The sequence below is a fragment of the Siphateles boraxobius genome, unplaced genomic scaffold (genome assembly GCF_051911475.1).
Source record: "Siphateles boraxobius isolate OS27281-9 unplaced genomic scaffold, OSU_SipBor_1 97, whole genome shotgun sequence".
In the NCBI taxonomy this organism is placed as follows: domain Eukaryota; kingdom Metazoa; phylum Chordata; class Actinopteri; order Cypriniformes; family Leuciscidae; genus Siphateles; species Siphateles boraxobius.
This window is the reverse complement of record NW_027509227.1, coordinates 1,984,790-2,009,820: the sequence shown is the minus strand read 5'-3', so window position 1 is coordinate 2,009,820 and position 25,031 is coordinate 1,984,790. Positions and strand designations below refer to the sequence as shown.

General features: G+C 40.0%; 1 protein-coding gene across 1 annotated transcript in view; it reads left to right on the top strand.

The window, feature by feature from the left end:
- Positions 1-25,031, top strand: part of reck (reversion-inducing-cysteine-rich protein with kazal motifs) — a 102,516-nt gene that overhangs the window by 61,087 nt on the left and 16,398 nt on the right. The window contains exons 8-14 of the mRNA XM_077224979.1: positions 1,370-1,567; positions 3,905-4,169; positions 4,432-4,605; positions 8,078-8,290; positions 14,650-14,786; positions 16,963-17,103; positions 18,617-18,805. Coding sequence (XP_077081094.1) covers positions 1,370-1,567; positions 3,905-4,169; positions 4,432-4,605; positions 8,078-8,290; positions 14,650-14,786; positions 16,963-17,103; positions 18,617-18,805 — 1,317 coding nt within the window. The remainder of the gene's footprint in view (positions 1-1,369; positions 1,568-3,904; positions 4,170-4,431; positions 4,606-8,077; positions 8,291-14,649; positions 14,787-16,962; positions 17,104-18,616; positions 18,806-25,031) is intronic.

The window sequence follows — 25,031 nt, the reverse complement described above, 5'->3', positions numbered from 1 at the left end:
TGTTCAGGAGCGTGTTCAGGAGTGTGTTCAGGAGTGTGTTCAGGACTGTGTTCAGGAGTGTGTTCAGGACTGTGTTCAGGAGTGTGTTCAGGAGTGTGTTCAGGACTGTGTTCAGGACTGTGTTCAGGACTGTGTTCAGGAGTGTGTTCAGGAGTGTGTTCAGGAGTGTGTTCAGGACTGTGTTCAGGAGTGTGTTCAGGACTGTGTTCAGGAGTGTGTTCAGGAGTGTGTTCAGGACTGTGTTCAGGAGTGTGTTCAGGACTGTGTTCAGGAGTGTGTTCAGGAGTGTGTTCAGGAGCATTGTTGGAGCGTTCTGAAAGAGACTGAGCCGATGTCAATGGCACAGTATTTTTTGTTTTGTTATTTAAAGGGCATATAAAGGTCCACAACTAGGGATGCCAACTTTCTGACATGTAAATAAGGAACGGCGGCGGTTTGGGTTTGGGTTTGGGGGTGTTGGGGAATTTTGAAAAATAACCCCTGAAATGATGACTTCTGGTGAATATTGTATGCAATTATATATTATAGCATATTATAATACAACTTATCAGGCCTATATATTTATAGAATAGCAAAGTAGGCCTAATCAATATACAAGACTGAACCACATAGATATATAAAGGCTATCATGATAATTTTGCCAACAATGAACCGTGGATTTGTTTAGTTTATAATGCGTTTTATTTTTTACTTAAACAAATACAAAATATAACATTCAAAACTCATCGGCTTAGACTGCATTTGAAGAAAAATAAACACAACAGTTTTCTGTAGCCTTGTGCGAACTTATTCAATAGAATTAGACTTCTAGAATGTTCTTTCCAGTGCAAAAAAATAATATTTTTAATTTAATTAGACAACATTTTAAGGAAGTGTAGTGCAGATATATTTATATAATTATACTTCCATTATAGTTAACTTTCTTTTCACCGGCTGCTCGGAGGAAGTAACTTTTACATTTCCCGCTGTTGTCACTTGTCGTCACCGTTGCTACGATATGTGACTCACAATGACTAACGACCAATTAAAAGGGCATTCTCTGATGATGTTCCAAGATGTTAAAGGGGCATTATAGATAGATAAATAGATAAAACACACCCATTACTCATTAAGAGAATAGGGACGACCCTTTAAGACCAGCGCCGGGAGCGCCGACCATTTGTCCCGTCGTTAAACTCGCAAAAGTGGATTCGGACGCCATAAGTGCTTTAGACCATGAGCTTAGATCCTTAAAATCGGCCCTTAGAGATGTCTCCTCATGCTTGTTTCTCTCTCTCTGTGTGTGTGTGTGTGTGTGTGTGTGTGTGTGTGTGTGTGTGTGTGTGTGTGTGTGTGTGTGTGTGTGTGTGTGTGTGTGTGTGTCCTCCAGTGGGCTCAGTGTGCTGCAGTTACGCTGGGAGACACACAAACTGTCGGGAATACTGCCAGGCCATCTTCCGCACGGACTCATCGCCCACCGTCTCCCAGATCAACGCAGTGAAGGAGTATTGCCAGACCATCAGTCCTCAGCTGATCAGCTGTGTGGCCAACTACACCAAATCATACCCCATCAGAAGCCCGATTGACAGTGAGTACTAAAACTGCTATCCCAATCACACGTGCAATGGCGAGAAGCGGTCGACGCGTGGGGATTTGAGGATTTGTTAGCCTTCGCTGTACCTCGGAGCCGTGGACCTTTGCTTCTAGTGCAGAAAATCACAGACTTCAGTCTTTAGGCAGAAACATGTGAGCTGGAAGCTGCCATGGAAGCAATGATACTCTTTTTTATGTTGATACATTTTGCTACATGTTAACATTTAAACACAAACAAGTATGCGATGAGGTCAGTGGTGTCAAGAAGCTCTTCTATGACATCATAGTGTGTGCCACAGACAACACTGTCTTAACTAGGAGTCAACAGTATAAACTACTAAGTGTGAGACAAGTATTAAGAAATTCATCATTTTGACATTAAATACATTTATAATGTTACAAAAGATTCTATTTCAAATTAATGCATTTTTTATTAAACTTTCTATTAATTCTGAAGATTAAAATGTATGACGGTTTCCACAGAAATATGAAGCAGCACGACTGTTTTCAACACTGATAATAATCATAAATGTTTCTTGATCATCAAATCATCATATTACACTGATTTCTGAAGGATCATGTGACACTGAAGACTGGAGTAATGATGCTGAAAATTCAGCTTTGATCACAGGAATAAATTACACTTTACTATATATTCACATAGAAAACAGCTGATTTACAGTGGAATAATATTTTACAGTTTTTACTGTTTTTTGAGCATTTCCCTTAACAAACTTAATACTTTTAGCAAAAAGAACAAGTATGCAAAATGAAGTTTGATAAATTGAGTTTGTCTATTTGAGACCGCCTATTGTACTATGTAATCCATCAAAGGTTTTTGATTTTATTATTTTGCAGTCAAGCTGAAGACTAACCTCATGAATAATTCATGTTTTAACCTAATTTATAAATGTGCAACTATTCTTTGTCTAAAAAGGGGAAACCAGAACATGTGATCATCTGAGACACAGCATTAGGATATTGTGAATTAAAATGAACGTGCAAAAACAAAAGTAAAAAGAATAAATATTGTCCATTGTGTTGTATACTATAGTGAGGATCTATTTAAAGAAGACCTATTATCCCCTTTTACAGAGTCTTGATGTTGTTTTCAGTCTCTACTAGAACAGGTTTTCCTGTTTGAATGTTAATTATTTTCCTCATATTCTCCATTGTTGCGGGTCCTCTCTTCCCAGTCTGTCAGTAACGCTCTGTTTACTTCCTGTCTCTATGAAGCCCCTCCTTCTGAAAAGCACACTGTGCTCTGATTGGTCGGCTGGAGCAGTGTGTTGTGATTGGTCGAGCGCTTCGAGTGTGTTTGGGAAATATCCCGCCCCTTACTATAACCACCAGTTTAACACACTACTAACTAACTCAACCAGGCCCCGCCCCTTTATTCTGCGTATGAATTATTATAATGAGGAATATTGTGACGTGTTCGTTCCCGGAAGAAACTCAAGATACAATGGAGGCGTTTCAGGAGTTCAGAAACACTGACACTGATATAGAGAACAACTGGAACTTTCTCATGATCAAACAGCAACACTACACACTAAAGACTGATGAACACTACACACTAAACACTGATGAACACTACACACTAAACATAGATGAACACTACACACTAAACACTGATGAACACTACACACTAAACACTGATGAACACTACACACTAAACACTGATGAACACTACACACTAAACACAGATGAACACTACACACTAAACATAGATGAACACTACACACTAAACACTGATGAACACTACACACTAAACACCGATGAACACTACACACTAAACACTGATGAACACTACACACTAAACACTGATGAACACTACACACTAAACACTGATGAACACTACACACTAAACACAGATGAACACTACACACTAAACATAGATGAACACTACACACTAAACACTGATGAACACTACACACTAAACACTGATGAACACTACACACTAAACACTGATGAACACTACACACTAAACACTGATGAACACTACACACTAAACACTGAAGAAGACCTCTGAAAAGAGGTCATCGTTAAGGAAACATGAACATTCTTCTAAAAAAAACAACCTTTTACTATATTATCGCACAATATTCCAAATTTATCTCAATATTTATTTATTTGCTCTGAAATTCCTTTAAAGGGTGATTTTTTTTTCAGTCTGACGAACCAATATTTATAACAATAAAAACTAAAACACGCAGTCGAACATAAAGCTTTCTACAAACTTCTAAAAACTAACAGTGGCAGGTTTTGAAGCGATTCATTGAAAACGACGGTGTGAACTGATTGACGTAAATGACTCTGTGTGTGTGTTCAGGTTTGTACTGCTGTGACCGGGCGGTGGAGGCTCACTGTCAGACAGCCTGTAAGCGAATCCTGCGCACCATGACCACGGAGCAGGAGATCATGGACGGTCTGATCACAGAGTGTGGCAGTCAGCCTCTCCCGCAGGACCCGCTGTGGCAGTGCTTCTTGGGCAGCGCTCACCCTCCCACCGAGACTCACCCCGAGTCCCCACCCATCGCCAAGATGGACTGCGCTAAACTGCACTGCTGCTCGAAAGCCAACACGTCCCACTGCAGGTCAGCGCCGAGCACATCGGGAGGGAAGGGCATACATTTTTCGCTAACTGTGACTTTGTATATGTACATTTCTGAAATACATAACTTAGACAGTCACCTCTGATAACAGATCACTCTAAATTGTAATATGGACTCAAGCATTTTCTGTAAAGCTGCTTTGAAACGATGTGTATTGTGAAAAGCGCTATACAAATAAATGTGAATTGAATTGAATTGAATTGCTCTGAGACTGACGTGATCCATATCTTTCGCTGTTTGTTAGGAACATGTGCCAGGAGATCAGCACCAACTGGGGCACTCAGACATGGCAGGAGTTTGACCAGCACTGTGAATATAACCCGGTTGAGATGGACCTCATCACCTGCCTGGCTGACGTGAGGGAGCCCTGCCAGCTAGGCTGCAAAGAGCTCAGCTACTGCACCAACTTCAACAACAGGTCCGAAACACTTTCCTGCTATAAATCTGATTTTGCAATCCTTTTCACGCCTCGTCTGCGTTTGTTCCAGACAGACTGTGAGTCTGTGCATTAGTTGTGGGGATTTTCCCATTGGTCTTTCTGCAGGTTACGTTATTACGCCAGTAGGTGGCGACAAGTGGCTGTCTTTTTGAGTGAGTCATTTGAATCATTAATCATTAAGTCGGCGCCAATAGCCTCGTGGGCAGCACGCCGACATATAGCTCTGTTGCGCTTCGGGCAACCCGAGTTCGAATCCTGGATCGTGGACCTTTCCCGATCCCGATCCTTCTCGCTTCCTGTCCACTCTATACTATCCTATCACAATAAAACGTCAAAAAAAATTATTAAAAAAAATACAAAAACATTGATATTCAAGAACAAAACTAGTGACTGTCTTTAAGAGTTAGTTAGTGTTTTATACTATTGTAGTGTTTTATTTATATTTTGAATAAGCTTTTATTTTTATATTTTCAGTTTTCATTTTTATTTTAAAGTTTTAGTAATTTTTATGTGTAGCTTTAATTTCATTTTTTCAATTTTAGTCATTTTAGAACTTCAGCTTCAGAACTTATTATATTTGTTAGTTACCAATGCAGTGATTTTAAGCTTGTTTTTCATCTAACATTTTATTTCAGGTTTATTTCAGTTAATGTAAACTGTTTTCAGTAGTTTTTGTACTGGAACACTGGAATGAGTAATTGAATCATTTACATGAAAGATTTGGTCAAAAACACTGATATATTCAGTAACAAAACAAGTGACTCTCTTTAATAGTGAGTTAGTGTTATATACTATTGTAGTGTTTATTTATATTTTAAGTATTTTCAGTTTTCATTTTAATTTGAAAGTTTATTCATTTTAGAACGTTTACATATTTATTAAGACATTTCTATTTTCTTATGTTTATAAGTTTGTTTTTACATGTAACATTTTATCTCAGCTTTTTTTCAATTAAAGAAAACTATTTTCAGTCATTTTTAGTTAACAATAGCGACTCTGGAATGAGTCATGTAATGATTTACTCGACCAGTTTGTTCAAAACTGATGATTGATCCTGGAACCAAACAAGTCACTGTTTTTACGAGTGAGTCATTGAATCATTTACTTGACAGATTTGTTCAAAACATTGATTCATTCAGTAACAAAACACCATTATGCTTTGTTTGAGATGTTCTTGTTTTGTTGGCTGTTTGATAAAATATTCTATAAATGTTGTATAAAATAGGCATATAATTAACGAACATATATCCAGCTATAACTTCTGCTATAAGACAGGGGTTCAGTAGGTTCATAAGATCGGATGCTATTCTGTAACTGAACACAAGGTTACATGGGAAAATGAACATCCAGCAATCATATTGTTGGGTTTGTCTCTGGCCTACCCGTTTTCTCTGTGGGTTACAGATGTAGACAGCATGATTTATGATGGCAGCAGTAGCCCAGCTTTGTTTTCAGGTCAAAAATGCATGGATCACTATGACAGGACTGCTGGTTTCCCACCAACGCTTACACGCTGCACTCGTCAATCCCATGAGCCCTCTCAAAAGTTCGAGTTTCAGGCCTTTAAAACAATGGGTGCGACTAGCTTGTGAAAGAGCTTGTGAAAGTGTCATAACAAGCCTCGTTAGATGATGAAATGGCTTGTCGTGTTGTTCAGACCCTGTGAGAGCATCACAGTGGAAGTGCAGACCTCCACAGTCCTGAATCTAATAATGGCTGGTGGCAGGAGATGATTGACAGATGTATGGAAAAAACTGAATCATTCAATCCTGAGTAAACAGAGTCTGGCTAACCCAAGACCCTTAAACTCACACTGAACCTTTGTCACAGATCAAGGTTTGGTCATGCATTCGAGACATGATCAAAACAAGTGATAACACCTATACACAATATTCTGAAGTACGATTTATGACTGGTGAAAATATCTGATAGACTTTTATTGACTGGACCCAGAGGCACTTTTGATCTAGAATCATTAGTATTTTTACTTAACTTTTCAATAAAACATATTGCTGTATAATAAATAGAAGAATCCCTTAAAGTGACTGCGAACCCCAGGGCGAGGAAGGAATCCCGTGCAATGTGAAGTATTCTGGGTATTGTTTTCTTTGGCTGAGCCTGATGGATTGCAGTGCCGGAGATGATGGCACCCCTGCTTCTCCGACGGGATCTGGAGTTCAGGAAAACAACCGCTGGCTTTGATTTCTTTGAAGGATTCCTGGGGTTGATTGGGTGGCGGGTACTCCTGCGGATTTCAAAGCGCACTGAAGGCAAACACGGAAGAAAGCGGAGGGGAGAGACGAAGCCCCGAGTGTGGAGAACGCCTGCAGTGCCGTATACTTACCCTGAAGAAATCACAGCGGGCCTGAGAGACGTCCTGCAGTGTGTACCTCTACACAAACAAACCCAGACGGGCAGAAGACACAACTCCATCCTGACCAGACGAGGTTATCAGCAGGGCTGGGTTATATCTAACTGACAGAATGATTAATGTAAAGAATACAAAAGTCGATTATTCATTTTGTGAACCTTTATTTCAAGCCAGTGGCAAATATATAATGCTTAACAGATATTGCATGTTCATTATTTCATAAAAATCCCGCACAAACACATACATAAAATATAATATATGCATACCACTAAATATAAAAATATACACTACCATTGAAAAGTTTGGGGTTCGTAAGATTTTTAATTGAAAGAGTCTCTTCTGCTCATCAAGGCTGCATTTATTTGATCAAAAATACAGTAGAAACAGTGAAATATTATTACGGTTTAAAATAGGAGTTTTCTATATAAATATACTGTATAGTTAAGTGTAATATATTCCTGTGATCAAAACTGATTTTTTTTTCATCAAAGTTCATCAACGAATACACACAAGAATATACACACACACACATAATCATTGTCAAGGTTTTCTTTTATTTCCTGTTATAAATCCACCACCACACCCAGAAGAAAAGCTGTAAACAAACCTTCCAAAGGCCAGGAATCAGCTTCTAACCACATCCAGAAACCTCAGCCCTGAAAGCACGGCCGGCCTTTACCCAACAATTACCCAACCCATCCGACACTGGAGCTCTATAAAAAGAGCCGGATCATTAGAAAGAATAAAAAGTGGGGAAAAGGTTCTCTCTGCTCCAGCTTTCCTGAGGAAGTCCCTCTTCCCGAAGCTTTGGTGTGTGTTTATTCAGAGACAAACGGTAGTGAACAGGCAATTCCACAAAACAACACGATTCTGCTTAAAATTAGAAGCAGAACTGATTTTTATGGTCTTTTTTATGTCTTCAATAGTATCCTTCCCTGCTTCTGAGGAAAATAAAAGTCAAGACTGTGCCCAGCTTGTGTGTGTCCTGTTGCTCTGTAAATCTATCTAACCAGTGTGTGACATGCTGTGAATGAGTGTGTGGAAGGCTGGAAGCGCTCACATTGGGTTTGTTGTTCTCAGGCCGACGGAGCTGTTTCGCAGCTGCAACGTTCAGTCAGACCAGGGCGCCATGAATGACTTCAAACTCTGGTCCAATGGAAGCATCAAAATGCCCTTCATGAACATCCCAGTGCTGGACATCAGGAAGTGCCGGCCGGAGATGTGGAAGGCTGTGGCCTGTGCCCTGCAGATCAAACCCTGCTACAGCAGATCCAGGGGGAGCGTCATCTGCAGGTGTGAACACACACACACACACACACACGTGCACACACACACACACACGCACGCACGCGCGCACACACACGCACACACACGCACACACAAACACACACGCACACACACACACACACACACACACGCACGCACACGCACACACGCCACGCACGCACGCGCGCACACACACGCACACACACGCACGCACGCACACACACGCACGCACGCACGCACGCTCGCGCGCACACACACACACGCGCGCGCGCACACACGCACGCACGCACGCACGCACGCGCGCACACACACACACGCGCGCTCACGCACACACACACACGCACGCACGCACGCGCACACACACACGCACGCACGCACGCGCGCGCACACACACACGCGCACGCACGCACGCACGCACTCACAGCTTCTCTCCAACATCCACAGAATGTTTCTTAAATATATACATGTATGTGTGTGTATTTATATATATTAAGTAATTATACACAGTACACACACATACAGCATATGATGTAAACACAAACTTATTTTGCATGTGATTAATCGCCATTAATCGTTGCACAGCACAAATTAAAATATATTATAAAACTGATATCTACAACAAATATTACTATAATGTATATATAAATACTTTGCATTTATTATATATAAAATATTTTAATAATTATGCGAATATTTAATTATTAGTTTATTGTTATGAGTTTTTAATAATGAGTTTTTGCATTATAATGATGGGGGGAAATTTTGCTTAATTATCTTAATATAATAATTTCACAATCCAACAAATCTTGCTGATCATAAAAAAGCCCTTCGTTTTCTTACAAACACCGTTATTGTGTTTGTTCTGCTGTTTTATTTTGTGTTTGTTCTGTTATTGGCAGATTTCGTGAGATCTTTTTTGATGCACTAGACCAAAAAAACATTTTGTTGCCGTATAAAAGTCTCATAATCCACGGTTTTTGTCCACAAACAGCCCGTTGACGCCAGTTTTCTGTGATTCGTGTGTGTTCTCTCACATATCTTCAGATTTCTTTAATGCAGTGAAAATGAAACATATCCAGGTAATTGCAGGTTGTCTTATGATGGGTTTAGAAATCTGAACGAGCATGTTGCTTTAGTGGTCAATTACATGTCATGGAAGTACCTGTTGGGTTGAAATGAATGTTATATATGTATTATGGGCACTATAAACCTGTGACTACAAGCAGATCTTCTCAAACACTGGCAGCATTAGGACTCAATGAAGAGCCGTGACTGTGATTAATGATGATCCGTGATCCGACACCTCCAGGTCCTGTTCCTGCAGGCTTCCAGGACTGGGAACCGAGAGCCATTAAAAAAACTAAACAAAAATCCGATCTAAATAATGTTCTGGTAACGGAAAGTTCTGCCTAGGAGGATGTGAACACTGTATTAAAACACTCCACCAGTGTTACCTGCACTGTGCAGGGTAGTCTGATTGATCCCTAATGATCCGGTTCTTTTTAGTGAATCAAAACTTTACAGTGTCAGCGTAGTCTGATTCCCGAATGAATGATTCTAATGAGTCACTTCTTTCTACTGAATCAAAACCCTGCTGCACAAAAGCTGATCCCTGAACAAATTACACTAATGAGCAGATTATTTTTAGTGAATCAAAAAGCTCTTGCAAGTGCATTGTTCCTCCAGAAATATTGTACTAAAATATAAAACTTATTCAATCACGCAGATACAACAGTAATAAATCTACAGCCAGTAAATGAAACCGAAAGCGTGACGATTGTTGTCCGATTCTAGAGCTGCACGATTCTGGATAAAGTGAGAATCACTTAAACCAAGATCAGATTATCCCACGATTCTGATCCGACAACTAAACAAAATAACATGTAGTTTACTAGAGATTCAGACAAAATGCTGCAGTCTATTTAAAATGTCAAATTAATTTGAATTATTAAAATAAATATTTGACTGGAGTGAATGATTCAATGAATCGCTCATAAACTACACTTATTTCATTACTGGATGAATCAGCGAATGATTCTCTTTTTAATGAATGATTCAATGAAAAATACTTTTTCTAACAGTCACTTGTCGCCACCTACTGGTGTAATGATGTAATACAATCGTTATTTGAAGCATCCGGTTACTTTCAAAAGGTGATTTACTCTATTTTGATATGTACCATAGACATCAGTGTTTATATCTGAAATATAATCTTTTATCCCAGTACTTCTGTGATCATTTGAATGATTGTAAGACAGAAGTAATGATACTGTGTCGTCGAAAAGACAGTTTGTGAAGCCGTTTCATATCTATACATAACAACGGCTCTCTGGATCAGAACACAGATCTGAATGTTCACTGTGATCGCACTCGTCAAAGCTTTAATAGACACTGGAGAATCATTGTCTTGTGTTTGAATCGAGACTGCCATCTCTTATCGATTAATCGAGCATCTATATCCGATTCCCAAACAAATGATTCTAATGATCCAGTTCTTTTTAGTGAATCAAAACTTTACAGTGCAACCAGCGTAGTCTGATTCCCAAACAAATGATTCTAATGAGTCACTTATTTCTACTGAATCAAAAACTGTAGTCTGATTCCCAAACAAATGATTCTAATGAACCGGTTCTTTTTAGTGAATCAAAAATAGACTTAATAAATAATAGATTAATTAATTATGCCACTACTATTTAGTTTTTTGTTATCATTGATGTTTAAGGTTGATAATATTTTCAGATGTATCAGTCTCACTCAGAAGTGCGCTAGTTAAGTGTCTTACAATGTGCTGCTAAACAAAACAGTACGAATGTTTCTGTCACTGTGGGTGAAGCAGAAACAACAAATCCATGGCTGGAATGGGAAGAGACGCCGCAGGACATCAAACCTCTCCCGGGAATGGCTCATATGGACATGTGGCAGTTGAAAGGCGTCCTGAAACACTCGAGCGTGAGGCGTGTGTATAGTGTGTGTACGGTGTGTGTACAGTCAACAGGAAGCTGGCTTTCATCTGCTCTGTCTGAGGGCAAAGGTCACGATAGTTTCACGCTTGGCAGACGCACAGAGAAGAGCTGGCCCCGTTCTGAGCCTCTGACACCAGCAGAAACAGCGATTTACAACAAAAGCACACATGATAATTCATGTAATAAGTGTTAGTGATCAGGAATGACGCCGTCTGTGTCCTTTCATGATATTCCAACATATTCCAGAGCTGCAGGTATTGGATTCGCGCAGCTGAAGATGAATTATGATCCTGCCTTTGAAGGGCCGTCCCGTCACAATTGATATAACAAAGCAAATATATGAAGTAAAAGCTCAATTGCGAGATACGAAGTGCCACATGATTTTTGATTTTAGGCGAAAATAACAACAGTTTTGTTTCTGGAATGGTTTAAAAGTTGTTTTAATGGTTTAGAATTTCATTAAAAGAAACATTACATTAACACTGACACAACATTACCTTACATTAACATAGCAACACTCTCAAAATAACAGATAACGGTAACTCTTTACAATAAAGTTCATTAGTTAACATGAACTAAGAATGAACAATACTTCTATGTTTGAATAGCTGTGTTTTTATTAAATAACATTAACAAAGATTAATAAATACCGTAACAAATATTATGCTCATTGTTAGTTCATGTTAGTTAATACATTAACTAATGTTAGCTAATGAACCTAATTGTAAAGTGTTACCCAGATAACCATCAAATCAACACTAAATTACCATCAGGATAACATTATATTAAAACTGCTAATACATTACCTTATGGCTCGTTTCCACTGAGCGGTACGGTACGGTACAGTTCGGTACGGTACGCAATTATTTGGGTTTCCACTGTCAAAAGTTGTGAATGGTACCAAAAAGCCGAACCGTACCGTACCACTTTTTGGGTACCCTTCCGTTGGGGTACCTAGCACAGTGGTACGGTACTAAAGGGTGGAGCTAGACTCACTGCAGAACGCTGATTGGTTGACAGAGATCGTCACTTGCGCGAGGGGAATGGCAACATAAGAAGCGCCATTTTTTAATATACAGTTGGAATATAATACTACGGTTATTCTTTCACGAAATGTAGTTTTAAGAGTTTTTGAGGCGAGAATGTAGTTGTTTAAAGCTCAAATCTGCGGTTTATTTATAATGATTTATGATAATTTGATCCATTCTAGGCGATCACCGTGCGCTCGGCGCTCATGTTCCCCACCTGGAACAGCCTTTCCTCGGCTAGTCGTTCTGACGTTTGCCGCTGACTCTGTAGTGGTAATTCGTCTTGTGTAAATCTAACGGGTGATCTTTGGTCTCGTGAATCGATAATTCGTTCCCTGGCCAATCGTTTTGGCTGAGGGCTAAGTGAAGTTTCATATATTTAGGCTATAACTTTTCCGTTGTAAAGTTAACGTTAGACTAGCGCTGAATTTGTATATTTGACTGAATTGTTTGCTTTATTTCTTATTGTATAGCTTCTTGTAACGTTACCTTTTACTTATACTTTTATAATGGCTATTATTGATAGAACTGAAATTTAACAAAAAGAGATAGGGTTGAGTTTTGTCATTTTTTATTACAAGATTATCACTGTAATGTTGTTTATTGCAACATTTGTACAAATGCACATATTGCCTGGAATATGTTTAATATTTTTTTAAATTTAAACGAAAAGATGCAGGGTTGTGTTTTATATTTCGTTTTGTTATAAATAGGCTAACGTTAAACATGTATATAATCAGGTCTATACATTGCCTGAACCACATTTGTGTGCCTATAATGTTTAAAATTTATTTAAATGAAAACGAAAAGAGGCAGAGTGGTGTTTTATAACATATTTCGTTTTATTGTTGCCTAAAATGTACATGCAGAGCGAGCTGAGTGACGCTTTCAAGAACGCGCTGTTCCATGTGGTGAATTACCGGACTCGCGTCCTCGGGAGTCCTTCTGCTGAGAACTTTACATACTTGGTATTGAGAAATGCCTAATGTCGGCGCTTGTCTTCTTGTGACAAACATGACGAGAATCAAGGACAAGATCTGCTGTATGCCATCCATTGGTGTTTACTTTGTCGCTTTCTTCTTCGCGCGAAAATCACGTTGATCGCTTCTTTCCGGCAAACACCACGCCTATCAAGTAGGGTACTGTTGGCGGTGGAAACGCTAGCTGGATCATGGTTTACTGACCCGACCCGACCCGAACCGTACTGTACCGTACCGTACTGCTCAGTGGAAACGAGCCATTAGAATTCAAGGAACATTCCCTATTGTGTCGTTTATCAGAGCGAAAGGCTTCAGGATCAAGAACACATGTAAACAAATGTTGATTGTGTCTGTGGGGAACTGATTGGATGGTTGTGGTTTGCTATTGGCTGATCTCATGTGAGTGACAGGTTATAGCCCCGCCCTTGTCATCAGAGAAGAGGAGAGATGCTGCAATAGAGAGGGAGAGTTATAGAGGGTTTGCGTTGACGTCACTTTCCCACAGGAACACACTCCTGAGTGGCAGAAGAGCTGCTGAGTGACTGGATTTAATGGAGGAAACTGCAGAAACGCGATTAAAACGAACGATTATCAGTTTAAACTAAAGGTTGGACTCAATATAATGTTCCTTACAACTAACCAAAGATCCAGTAATCATGGACATCGACATGCAGACAGGAATCGTGTTTCCTGACATTTATATGTGCCTGATTTCAACGCCAGGGAAATACATAAAGCAAATTTGTCTGTGAACGCTTTATATAAATACAATATAGGTCTAAATCCATGTGATCACTTATACCAATGTTATATATACTGTATATATCATCATATCATCCATCCCTAAAACTTGTATAGTTTTTTTTGTTAGTGTTTATTTAAAAACATCCAATTATGCAGGTTATAGGATGATAAATATTTAATTGATGAGTTGTCAATACAATATGTAACAATACAGTCTATAGGGTATGATTTTACCCCTAAATTCAGCATATTGACACAAAATGATAACTGCAAATCCAGCTTTCTCTACCTGGTTCCATTTGTTTCTGTGAATCGCAGCGATACATTTGCTTCTCTGTTCTGTAGCTTTCAGCAGTCTGTAAAAATATACCTCAGATTTCTCGTCAAATATATTTATACAGTCAATATCAAAGCCCTTTCCCGTCTTAGATGTGTTTTGTGTGTTTTTGCGTCATTCACGCTGAAAACAAATGCTGCCACTCAGTGTTTCTGCTACTCAGTGTGTGTAACTGCAGTCACTCCAGCCGACGTGACGGCACACGCATACACGCTATTCTGATTCAAGATTATGAACACAATAATGATGTGCACTGATAAATCATTTACAATTAACGTAAATGTAATGTAATATTCCATAAAGAACAAGAGTGCTGTATTTGGTGTGTCCTCAGGTCGGACTGTGTGGATATCCTGAGCCAGTGTGGCGACCGGAAGCGCTTCCATGAAGGACAGACGCCAGAGCGCATCTGTGATCTGCTGTCGCCCACCGACGACCCGGAGCGCTGCATCCCGCTGGAGAGATACCTGGGTGAGTAAAGATCCTCAGATCCCTCACAGTGTGTCTGATCCCGTCCAGATCCCTCTCAGTGTGTCTGATCCCGTCCAGATCCCTCTCAGTGTGTCAGATCCCGTCCAGATCCCTCTCAGTGTGTCTGATTCAGTCCAGATCCCTCTCAGTGTCCAGATCCCTCGATCCCTCTCAGTGTCTGATCCCGTCCAGATCCCTCTCAGTGTGTCTGATCCCGTCCAGATCCCTCTCAGTGTGTCTGATCCCGTCCAGATCCCTCACAGTGTGTCTGATCCCGTCCAGATCCCTCTCAGTGTGTCTGATCCCGTCCAGATCCCTCTCAGTGTGTCAGATCCCGTCCAGATCCCTCTCAGTGTGTCTGATTCAGTCCAGATCCCTCTCAGTGTCCAGATCCCTCGATCCCTCTCAGTGTCTGATCCCGTCCAGATCCCTCTCAGTGTGTCTGATCCCGTCCAGATCCCTCTCAGTGTGTCTGATTCCATCCAGATCCCTCTCAGTGTCTGATCCCATCCAGATCCCTCTCAGTGTGTCTGATCCCATCTAGATCCCTCTCAGTGTGTCTGATCCCATCTAGATCCCTCTCAGTGTGTCTGATCCCATCTAGATCCCTCTCAGTGTGTCTGATCCCATCTAGATCCCTCTCAGTGTGTCTGATCCCATCTAGATCCCTCTCAGTGTGTCTGATCCCATCTAGATCCCTCTCAGTGTGTCTGATCCCGTCCAGATCCCTCTCAGTGTGTCTGATCCCATCTAGATCCCTCTCAGTGTCTGATCCTGTCAAGATCCCTCTCAGTGTGTCTGATCCTGTCCAGATCCCTCTCAGTGTCTGATCCCGTCCAGATCCCTCTCAGTGTGTCTGATTCCGTCCAGATCCCTCTCAGTGTCTGATCCTGTCCAGATCCCTCTTAGTGTGTAAGATCCTGTCCAGATCCCTCTCAGTGTGTCTGATCCTGTCCAGATCCTCTCAGTGTGTCTGATCCCGTCCAGATCCCTCTCAGTGTCTGATCCCGTCCAGATCCCTCTCAGTGTGTCTGATCCCATCCAGATCCCTCTCAGTGTGTCTGATCCCGTCCAGAACCCTATCAGTGTGTCTGATCCCCTCCAGATCCCTCTCAGTGTGTCTGATTCCGTCCAGATCCCTCTCAGTCTGTCTGATCCCATCCAGATCCCTCTCAGTGTCTGATCCCGTCCAGATCCCTCTCAGTGTGTCTGATCCCATCCAGATCCCTCTCAGTGTGTCTGATCCCGTCCAGAACCCTATCAGTGTGTCTGATCCTGTCCAGATCCCTCTCAGTGTCTGATCACGGCCAGATCCCTCTCAGTGTGTCTGATCACGGCCAGATCCCTCTCAGTGTGTCTAATTCCATCCAGATCCCTCTCAGTGTGTCAGATCCTGTCCAGATCCCTCTTAGTGTGTCTGATCCTGTCCAGATCCCTCTCAGTGTGTCTGATCCCGACCAGATCCCTCTCAGTGTCTGATTCCGTCCAGATCCCTCTTAGTGTGTAAGATCCTGTCCAGATCCCTCTCAATGTGTCTGATCACGGCCAGATCCCTCTCAGTGTGTCTAATTCCGTCCAGATCCCTCTCAGTGTGTCAGATCCTGTCCAGATCCCTCTTAGTGTGTCTGATCCTGTCCAGATCCCTCTCAGTGTGTCTGATCCCGACCAGATCCCTCTCAGTGTCTGATCCCGTCCAGATCCCTCTCAGTGTGTCTGATTCCGTCCAGATCCCTCTTAGTGTGTAAGATCCTGTCCAGATCCCTCTCAGTGTGTCTGATCCTGTCCAGATCCTCTCAGTGTGTCTGATCCCGTCCAGATCCCTCTCAGTGTCTGATCCCGTCCAGATCCCTCTCAGTGTGTCTGATCCCATCCAGATCCCTCTCAGTGTGTCTGATCCCGTCCAGAACCCGATCAGTGTGTCTGATCCTGTCCAGATCCCTCTCAGTGTCTGATCACGGCCAGATCCCTCTCAGTGTGTCTGATCACGGCCAGATCCCTCTCAGTTTGTCTGATCCCGTCCAGATCCCTCTCAGTGTCTGATCCCGTCCAGATCCCTCTCAGTGTCTGATCCTGTCCAGATCCCTCTCAGTGTGTCTGATCCCATCCAGATACTCAGATCCTTCTCAGTGTGTCTGATCCTGTTCATCTCTTCTGATCTCACTCTTGCTGTCTGCAGCTCCCAGTCCCTTTGACAACATCATTGAAGAAGTCATCCATCCCTGCAACCCGAACCCGTGTCCCAGCAATCACCTCTGCGAGGTCAACCGGAAGGGCTGCCATCTCGGACAAGACTGCCTGCCGTACTTCTGCGTTCCTGGTACCATCACTCACTCACTCTCACTCACTCACTCTCACTCACTCACTCACTCACTCACTCACTCACTCACTCACTCACTCACTCACACCACAACATCTGCACTTATGAGCTGAAACCAGCATCAGATAATGGGCATTTATTTAGACGGAGGCTTTCAATCTTTCAGATGCCACAAAAAAATCCTCAAATTTAAATGGCAGCTATATATTTTCATGTATAAAGACCCAATTCACACAGTAAAAAATTATAAACATTTGAAAAATATATGGTTTCTATTACATGGCATTATTATGTTTTTTTCTGCTCAGTGTAGTACTGTACTGTTAGATGCATTATTTCTTTATTTTATTCATTTTAGTCATTAGTTAATCAAAAGCATTCATTTATATGTTAAAATAGTTTTTACATCAAAATGTAATTTATTTAAATTAAATTATTTATTAAATTAAATCTATTTATTTTTTTATTTATTTTTTTAAATAACAATGTTATACATTTTTATATTTATTAAATTATTTTTAATGTTCTTATTAATTTTAATCATTTATTTATTTAATCAAAAGTATTGATTTTTTATATTACATTCATACAGTACATTTTAACATTGTTTAATAAATCAATATTTTTATTTATTTCATTTATTTGTTATTTTTAAATTTTATTTTAATAACAATTTATATATTTTAACATTGTTATTTAAAACAACAGGTAACTCATTTATTTATTTTATCATTTATTTATTTAATCAAAAGCATTTATTTATATATTTTAAAATTGTTTTTAAATCAATGTTTTTTATTTTATTTATTTGATTCATTTTATTTATTATTAACGTTAAATGAAACGTGTACTTTTTACCCTCTGCTGTTCTTCGCGTGTTGGTCAAAAATGACTGAAATTAGTTTTTTTTATTTCAATGAAATGAATGTACTATATTTTAGTTAGATAATGTTTTGTATTTAATATTTTGTATTTTTTTTTTTTATGCTGTATTTATAATCCATGTATTCACTTTTTGAGCATAGACCTAAAATTCCAAACTTAAAATTCCTAAATTTCCAACTTAAGCTGTGGTAAATCCAGAATGCTGAAGACTGAAGTTCGATCTCTTTTCAAAGACCACACTTGGCAGATTATTGCCGAAGTGAAAAAAGTTTTAAAAAGTGAACTCAAAAAAAGTTACAGAATTGTACGTTTATTTTTATGAAATTTTTTTCAAAAATACAATTTTACATTTTTATATGAAATATATGTTTTCGAAAAACATTTTGCAAGCTCAAAAAAATGAGCTTTCAGTAAGATTTTGTTTGGTCGCAGTACCAAATGTTTTCACTAGATGGTATTCGTCTCCCATTCATTTCCAATGCTCTTACTTTTGTAAGGCTCTTGTCAGACCATTGTGTGCTCTAATGTATACTGCAAGTTCAGGCAAATATAGATCAGTGTTTTAGGATTGTATTGTGACGTCAGCGCAGAGAAATGTCTGGAGATGTTTGTTCTGTATGTTTTGAAGGCTGTAAACTGGGCGAGGCGTCGGAGTTTCTGGTGCCGATGGACGCCCGTATCCAGGTGCCCACGAGGAGCGCACAGGTGGGCTGTTACGAGGTGTGTACCTGCGGTCAGAGCGGACGCCTGGAGAACTGCGCTGAGATGCCTTGTGTCGACACCACCCAGACCTGCCTCATCGCAGGACAGCGCAGAAGTAAGACACTTGAGTGCTGAAACTGCCTTATCATGCTATTTTAAATGGTCCTGATGTTGTAATGAGTTTCCTACAACAGGTTTACATGCATCTGAGGTCAAAAAACACTTTAATTGACTTCATAATAAACATTGAACATCACTGTCTGAAACGTTTGTTCGTTCGAAGATTCAGTCTCTCTAAACCCCGCCTCTCTCAGAGCTGCTCTGCTGTGATTGGTCAGAAACCAAACGCTCATTATCATATCTGAATCTCAGCTCTTGATCACAGTGATACGAACAGTAACGATGGCGTGGGTTTTACCATCTCAATCTCATCAAAGTGGATTTGCTTTGTCAGCAGAAAACAGCGTCTTCTCGACACGAACAACACGAACCAAACTCTTCACAGTTCAGAATCACTTCTTACTTTTAGAAGAGAAAAGCTCAATTTATCTACACTTTGATCTTTGAACCTTTGAAGATCTTTTACATTCACAAACAGCTTTATTACACACTACATGACTGGGAATATTCAAAAAATAATAACAGGGGCACTTTAAATATTAATCCAGTAATGTACTTTAGTCACATGTTTTATATGATGATTTTATGTAATCGACACCTACGATTTTGTTAGTTTTTATTTAATTAGTGAGTGCTTGCCAAAGGTAAAGCCCCAACTAGTACTACTGCAGTTTTTATTCCGCCAAAAATTTGACGCGCTACTCCTCCCACAGCTTTTGTCACAGACCCACGAATGAGGCGTCAAATCGTGCGGATTATTGAGGGATGGTGTGCTATGACTTTTATAAGCGATCGGTGGTACGATGTTCGCCCCAGGGGTGAAAAAGCAGCCAAAAAATCCCATAGACTTTGCATTGCGTCAAACTTTGACAAGTCATAGCTCCGGGCAAGGATTTCACAGAAACGTGTAATTTGCCACATTTGAAGAGGCTGACAGGCTCTGTAAGAACATACCTCACAATGGGGTAAAAGTTGCACCCCTGGGGGGCAGGAGCTGCCCAAGGTTTCCCCATTGACTTACTATGAGGAAGGTCGGCCCATGAAACGTATGTTTCTCCTACAATGGTAAATTACATAGGGACTTTGTATTTAACATAGCTCTGGATCACAGTGTCATAGAGACAAGGGGGCAGGCTCATTTTACTCAGACGACCAATCAGTCTCTGAGGGTCATTATGAAGCTATCAAGCCATGCCCTAGCAACCATTTAGAGCACCCTAGCAACAAGTTCCATAGACTTACATTGAAAGAGATCAAAGAGATATCTTTGGATAGAAGTGTCATAGAAACATGAGGATGGTCTTGTTTGACTCGAGGCAGCAGACAGCCAATCCTGAATCACCTCAACACTTACTGACCATGCTCTAGCAACCATTTCGAGCACCCTAGCAACCAAATCCAAAGAGGGATATCTTCCATTCTGGATGTCACAGAGTCATGGGAGTTGGTTTATATCATTCATACTGACATGCAGCCTTTTGAGCTTCATCATTGGCAGCTCCATAGCAACGAAACAGAGTACCATAGCAACCGTTTATCAAGACCTATATCTTTGCTTCAAAACATCGTATAGAGTTGTATAGGGTTGGCTCGTTTGTTTCGGTTGGGAAACAGTCTGTATATATCAACATGGTAACTGTGTATTCAAACCCTAGCAACACTTTAGAGCCACCTAGCAACCATATTGCAACATATAGAAGCCATATTACATCTCCACAACATCGTACAGACATGGTTGTTGGCTGGTATGCAATCATGTACAACACCCTAGCAACCGAGTGGCAAGTTTTGCCACTGCAAGCACCCACTCACATTTTTTTCAGGAAATGTACATTCTAGTTATTATTGCAAGTTTAGCGTAAGATGCAGAAAACTGAGACTATTGAAAGATGGATGCTGCCTTCTATTGGTGAGATGTTGCATGAAATGACAAATTCATGAAATCTGTATTCTCAATAGATGAATAATTATAGTTGCTTTATATGTTTCCAAAATGTTTTAAACTAAATATCTGTTTAGAACATAAAAAAAAATATATATATATATATATAATAAAAAAAATATATATACAAAATAAAGTTTTAACACCTTCTAATTAGAATAAATGCATATAAATTGAGATGGTCTTTTCTTCTTGTTTTTATTAGTATTCCTCTTTTGTAAAGAGCTCATTTTACGCCTGTGGGTTTGAACCTGAATGAGTTTATTGCCTTTTCTTTCATGTTTATTTTTACTCCGCTTCCAAAGCGGTTTATTAGAGACAGATGTGCTTTATAGTTGTTTCAAGCAATGCGTATTAGAAGATGAACTGATCTCGCAAGGATTTTTACTGTTTGTATGGAAACGAAATGAGTTATATTCTTTGTCATACTATGAGAATATGGGAATAACTATATATATATATATATATATATATATATATAATTTTCAGTAAAGGACGTTAAAAAAGGCAAGAAACGGTGTTGAAGAAGCTACTTTGAAACTAGTTTGTCAAGCTGGGGCCTGTTCTTCGTACGTCGCTAACTCAGTTAGCTGGATTTGATTGTTGGCGATTTGGCATGATCTTGGATTGTTTGGTTCTTCGACGCTCATCCTGGACTTGCTGTCATAGCAACAGATGCGCTAGCTTGAACCTGCTCGCGAGCAGCTTATTTCATGTTAACAGGATTAGATCGCGGCTTTTTAAGCGGAGCTGATACGGGAAGTCTTTTAGCGCAGCGCGATAGTGTACTTTTTGAGAGATATCATTTTTCTCATGACTCGTGAGGATGTCGTTTACATCATTAATTTGTTGGAAACGCATAAATGTTCGACTCGTCGGAGTCGGGCTTTAATAACAGTGCAGGCAAGTTACTATTGCGATTCTTATCCAGATTAGTATTATATCAAATTTTAAAAAGGCAGTTGACTGACTAAAATCTCTTAGATGGTGTGTGACTATGTTTCATATCACAAATATGGCCAGGATCTGTGCATGACTCAAGAATTTTCAGAGATTTATGCACATTATTTGAACGTGGTAAGGAAAAATATAAATATCAAGCTCACTGTATTACATACACGTATGCTTATCCTAACAGAACTGAATTTTGCCATTAATAGGTGATTACAGCAGTATCCTGCTTGGAGACAGGTGTTTTATGACCCATTCCCTGACCCAAACCCCAGACCAGTTACAATGCAGCTCTAGCCAGGACAAGGGCACACTATGAAGTGAACTTTAGCCAACTAAAGTATCTGAAAAGTCTGAGGGATACACCTGACAGGGCCTGTGACATCGCATGGGCCATTTTACACAACATTGCACCATCAGAAAAAATATAAAACATTTCATTTATGTTTAATAAAAGAAAAGACAAATATGCTTAGTTCCTTGATTTTTATTTTAATTGTTCTTTGTAAAGAAAAGCCAGTGATCAAGTCATCTTTTGCCTGCAAATAATATATATTGTACTCTGTGTGAAATAATATATTAGCACTTACTCTGAAGTTCCTAAGAAGCAACTCTATCTCTAGTGCCAGTTTTTTTTCTTTAAGTTGTCAAGTATTTTCAAAATACTCTTTTTTAGTTTTCTAGGGGTAGGGGTAAACCTGTCAAACACATGGCTTATGCATCAAAAATTAAAAGGAAAAGTACAACACTGCCCACCTCTGCATCACTGCTTTGTGCAGACTCTTCTGTAGATGTGGACTCCTGCAACTCATATTAGAAATAATAGGTACTCAACTGTAAATTAAAGGTGCAATGTGTAAAAATGTTGAGTATCTATTAACAGAAATGCAAGATGACATCCATAACTATGTGTTCAGTGGTGAATAAAGAACTTACTTAATAAACGTAATGTTTTTATTACCTTAGAATGAGGCATTTATATCTACATAGGCTCGGGAATCCCCTTCTATGAAGGTCGCCATATTGTGACGTCATGTTTCTACCGTAGCCGACAGCGAACACACAGCGTTACAGAGCGCGTTTCGTCACTACCTTGAAAGAGAAGCCGCAGAAAGCTAGAAGCTAGCCATAAACGCCGTGAGTAGTGACTTTTCCCTTGTCAGTGGTGTAAATATGTAGTTGGATTGTTTCATGTAACTTAATTCTTCTCCTTCGCTGTGTTATGGCTTTGCTATGTGGGGATAAATGTGCTGGTTACGTTCGTGAGACAGCTGATTAGTACTCTTGTCATTGACCGTAAAACAGTTACAGGAATCACCAACCCGTCGATCTTGGAAGCATTTTAAGTTCCGATTTTTGCCGCGCTTACCTTTGGGCTCATGCGGACGCGTCGAGTATAAACAAGGCTTTACGCTTTAACCAGCTCAGCCACAGTAACAGCTCATATTAGCCAGCTAAACTTTTACTACCTTAGAAACAATATATAGTTGCATAGTTTCATGCGATTCTTCTCCCTCGCTGTATTATGGGTTTGCTATGTGGGGATAAATGTGCTGGTTACGTTCGTGAGACAATCAGCTGATTGCTATTATTATATTACATATTAAGACCCTTGATCCTCACCTGACTATGGCTTTGTAAACTTTATCCATGATGTGGTTTATAATGGACTGTGGTACAGAAACTTGGTTTACTCTGGCTATTCTCTGCCGTCTCAGACGACGATGTTTGTCCCGTTTTGGCCACCGTAGCTTCTTCGAAAGGGAGGGGCGAGCGGTGGGCTGAGCCCTTAGTGTAAACTCGCAACCGAACCGCTAGATGTCGCCAAAAGTCACACGCTGCACCTTTAAGTAAAGTTATTTATGCACTTAAAGGTACCTGAGAGGGTTTCTTCACTGTCATGTGCATTGGGGGGAAAATGGGCATTACAAAGTGTTGTAGCTACTTTCTTCCCATTTGATGTAACATTAGAAAAAGTCCACTTACTGCACATGCTTCAGCCACTTGCTTGGTAACACATAAAAGTGTTGGTGTATTGTTTAATACTGCACAAAAGAGGAAAACACAATTTCATTACAATGAAGTACACTGGGGGGAAATGTGATCAATGACTCATGGCAACATTTTTTTTTTTACATTAACTATGTAGTTTCACAGTCACACATGTAGACTTTCACAAGTCAAAGCAATTCATTGCCACTCAAGGTTTAACAGCTGATATGACTGGACAGCCATTTGGATTATAGGCCTACTTAATTTAATGCAGCAACAAATTATTTTACAGTGTACTAGGATCATTTAAAGTTGATTTCCCAGCAGTGAAGGTGTTCTGCTCCTGGCCTCTGGCTGTGGGTCTGAGGAAGAGCTGAACACAGGGATGCCCTCCACAAGGTTCACACTGAACCCAAGGGTCAGCTCTTCTGCCTGGGTATAATGTGGAGGTGCAGGACCACCACCTGTTTGTTTCTTTTCTTTTCTCAGCCTTTTTCTTGGTTGCTTTTATAAACAGGCAAACATTTATTAACAGTGCCTTTTTAAAAGAGATTAGTTAGTACAAATTACTATTATGTAGAATATTCTAGTACTTCACTTTTACTTGTTCTCATGTTCTAGTAGTGGGTGGCGACTCTGACATTACAATGAACAAAGTTATTAATTATTTAGAAATTATTAAAATATCAAAATATATACTTTAATAAGTGATAAAAACATCTTACTACAAACTTTTTTCTGCTACGTTTTGCCAGCCCTCTCTCTTGGCTTTTGCACACTTTGAGGTGTTCCCTGGCGTTTTAATTAAGTTTTCAAATTCTGCATATCCTTCAAGCAATAACTCTTGCTCTTCTGTGGAGAAAAAAACCGAGCGCGCTCTTTGGCCACGGTGAGCAGCCAATAGCAGCGTTGCTGATCAATGTTTCTACTATCGATACATATCCCCTTTTAACCCAGCGCATGAACGTGCAATTATCTCAGATAACTCTATCCAGCTATACTAATCATAAACGGCAGGAGTCAGCGTTCGAAGAACCTAATTAGCCGGATCATAATGAGCACGATGATATTATCTTGGATGTCTCGTTTGATCTCGGATGTTTTAAGCAACGTGCGAAGAACGGGCCCCTGAACTCTGATCAGTGTAGATGATCTCATATTTCTTTATTGCAAACGCAGACAGAGGAAGAAAGAGACGGGATTAATGTTGTCTCAGTGGAGAATCTGCAGATCTCTTTGAGTGAATGTTGTAAAAACAAGTGAATGTTTTCTAAGAGAGTGAATGTTGTGAATGAGTGAATGTTGTCTGTCCCAGTGTTCTGATGTTCTGATCTGA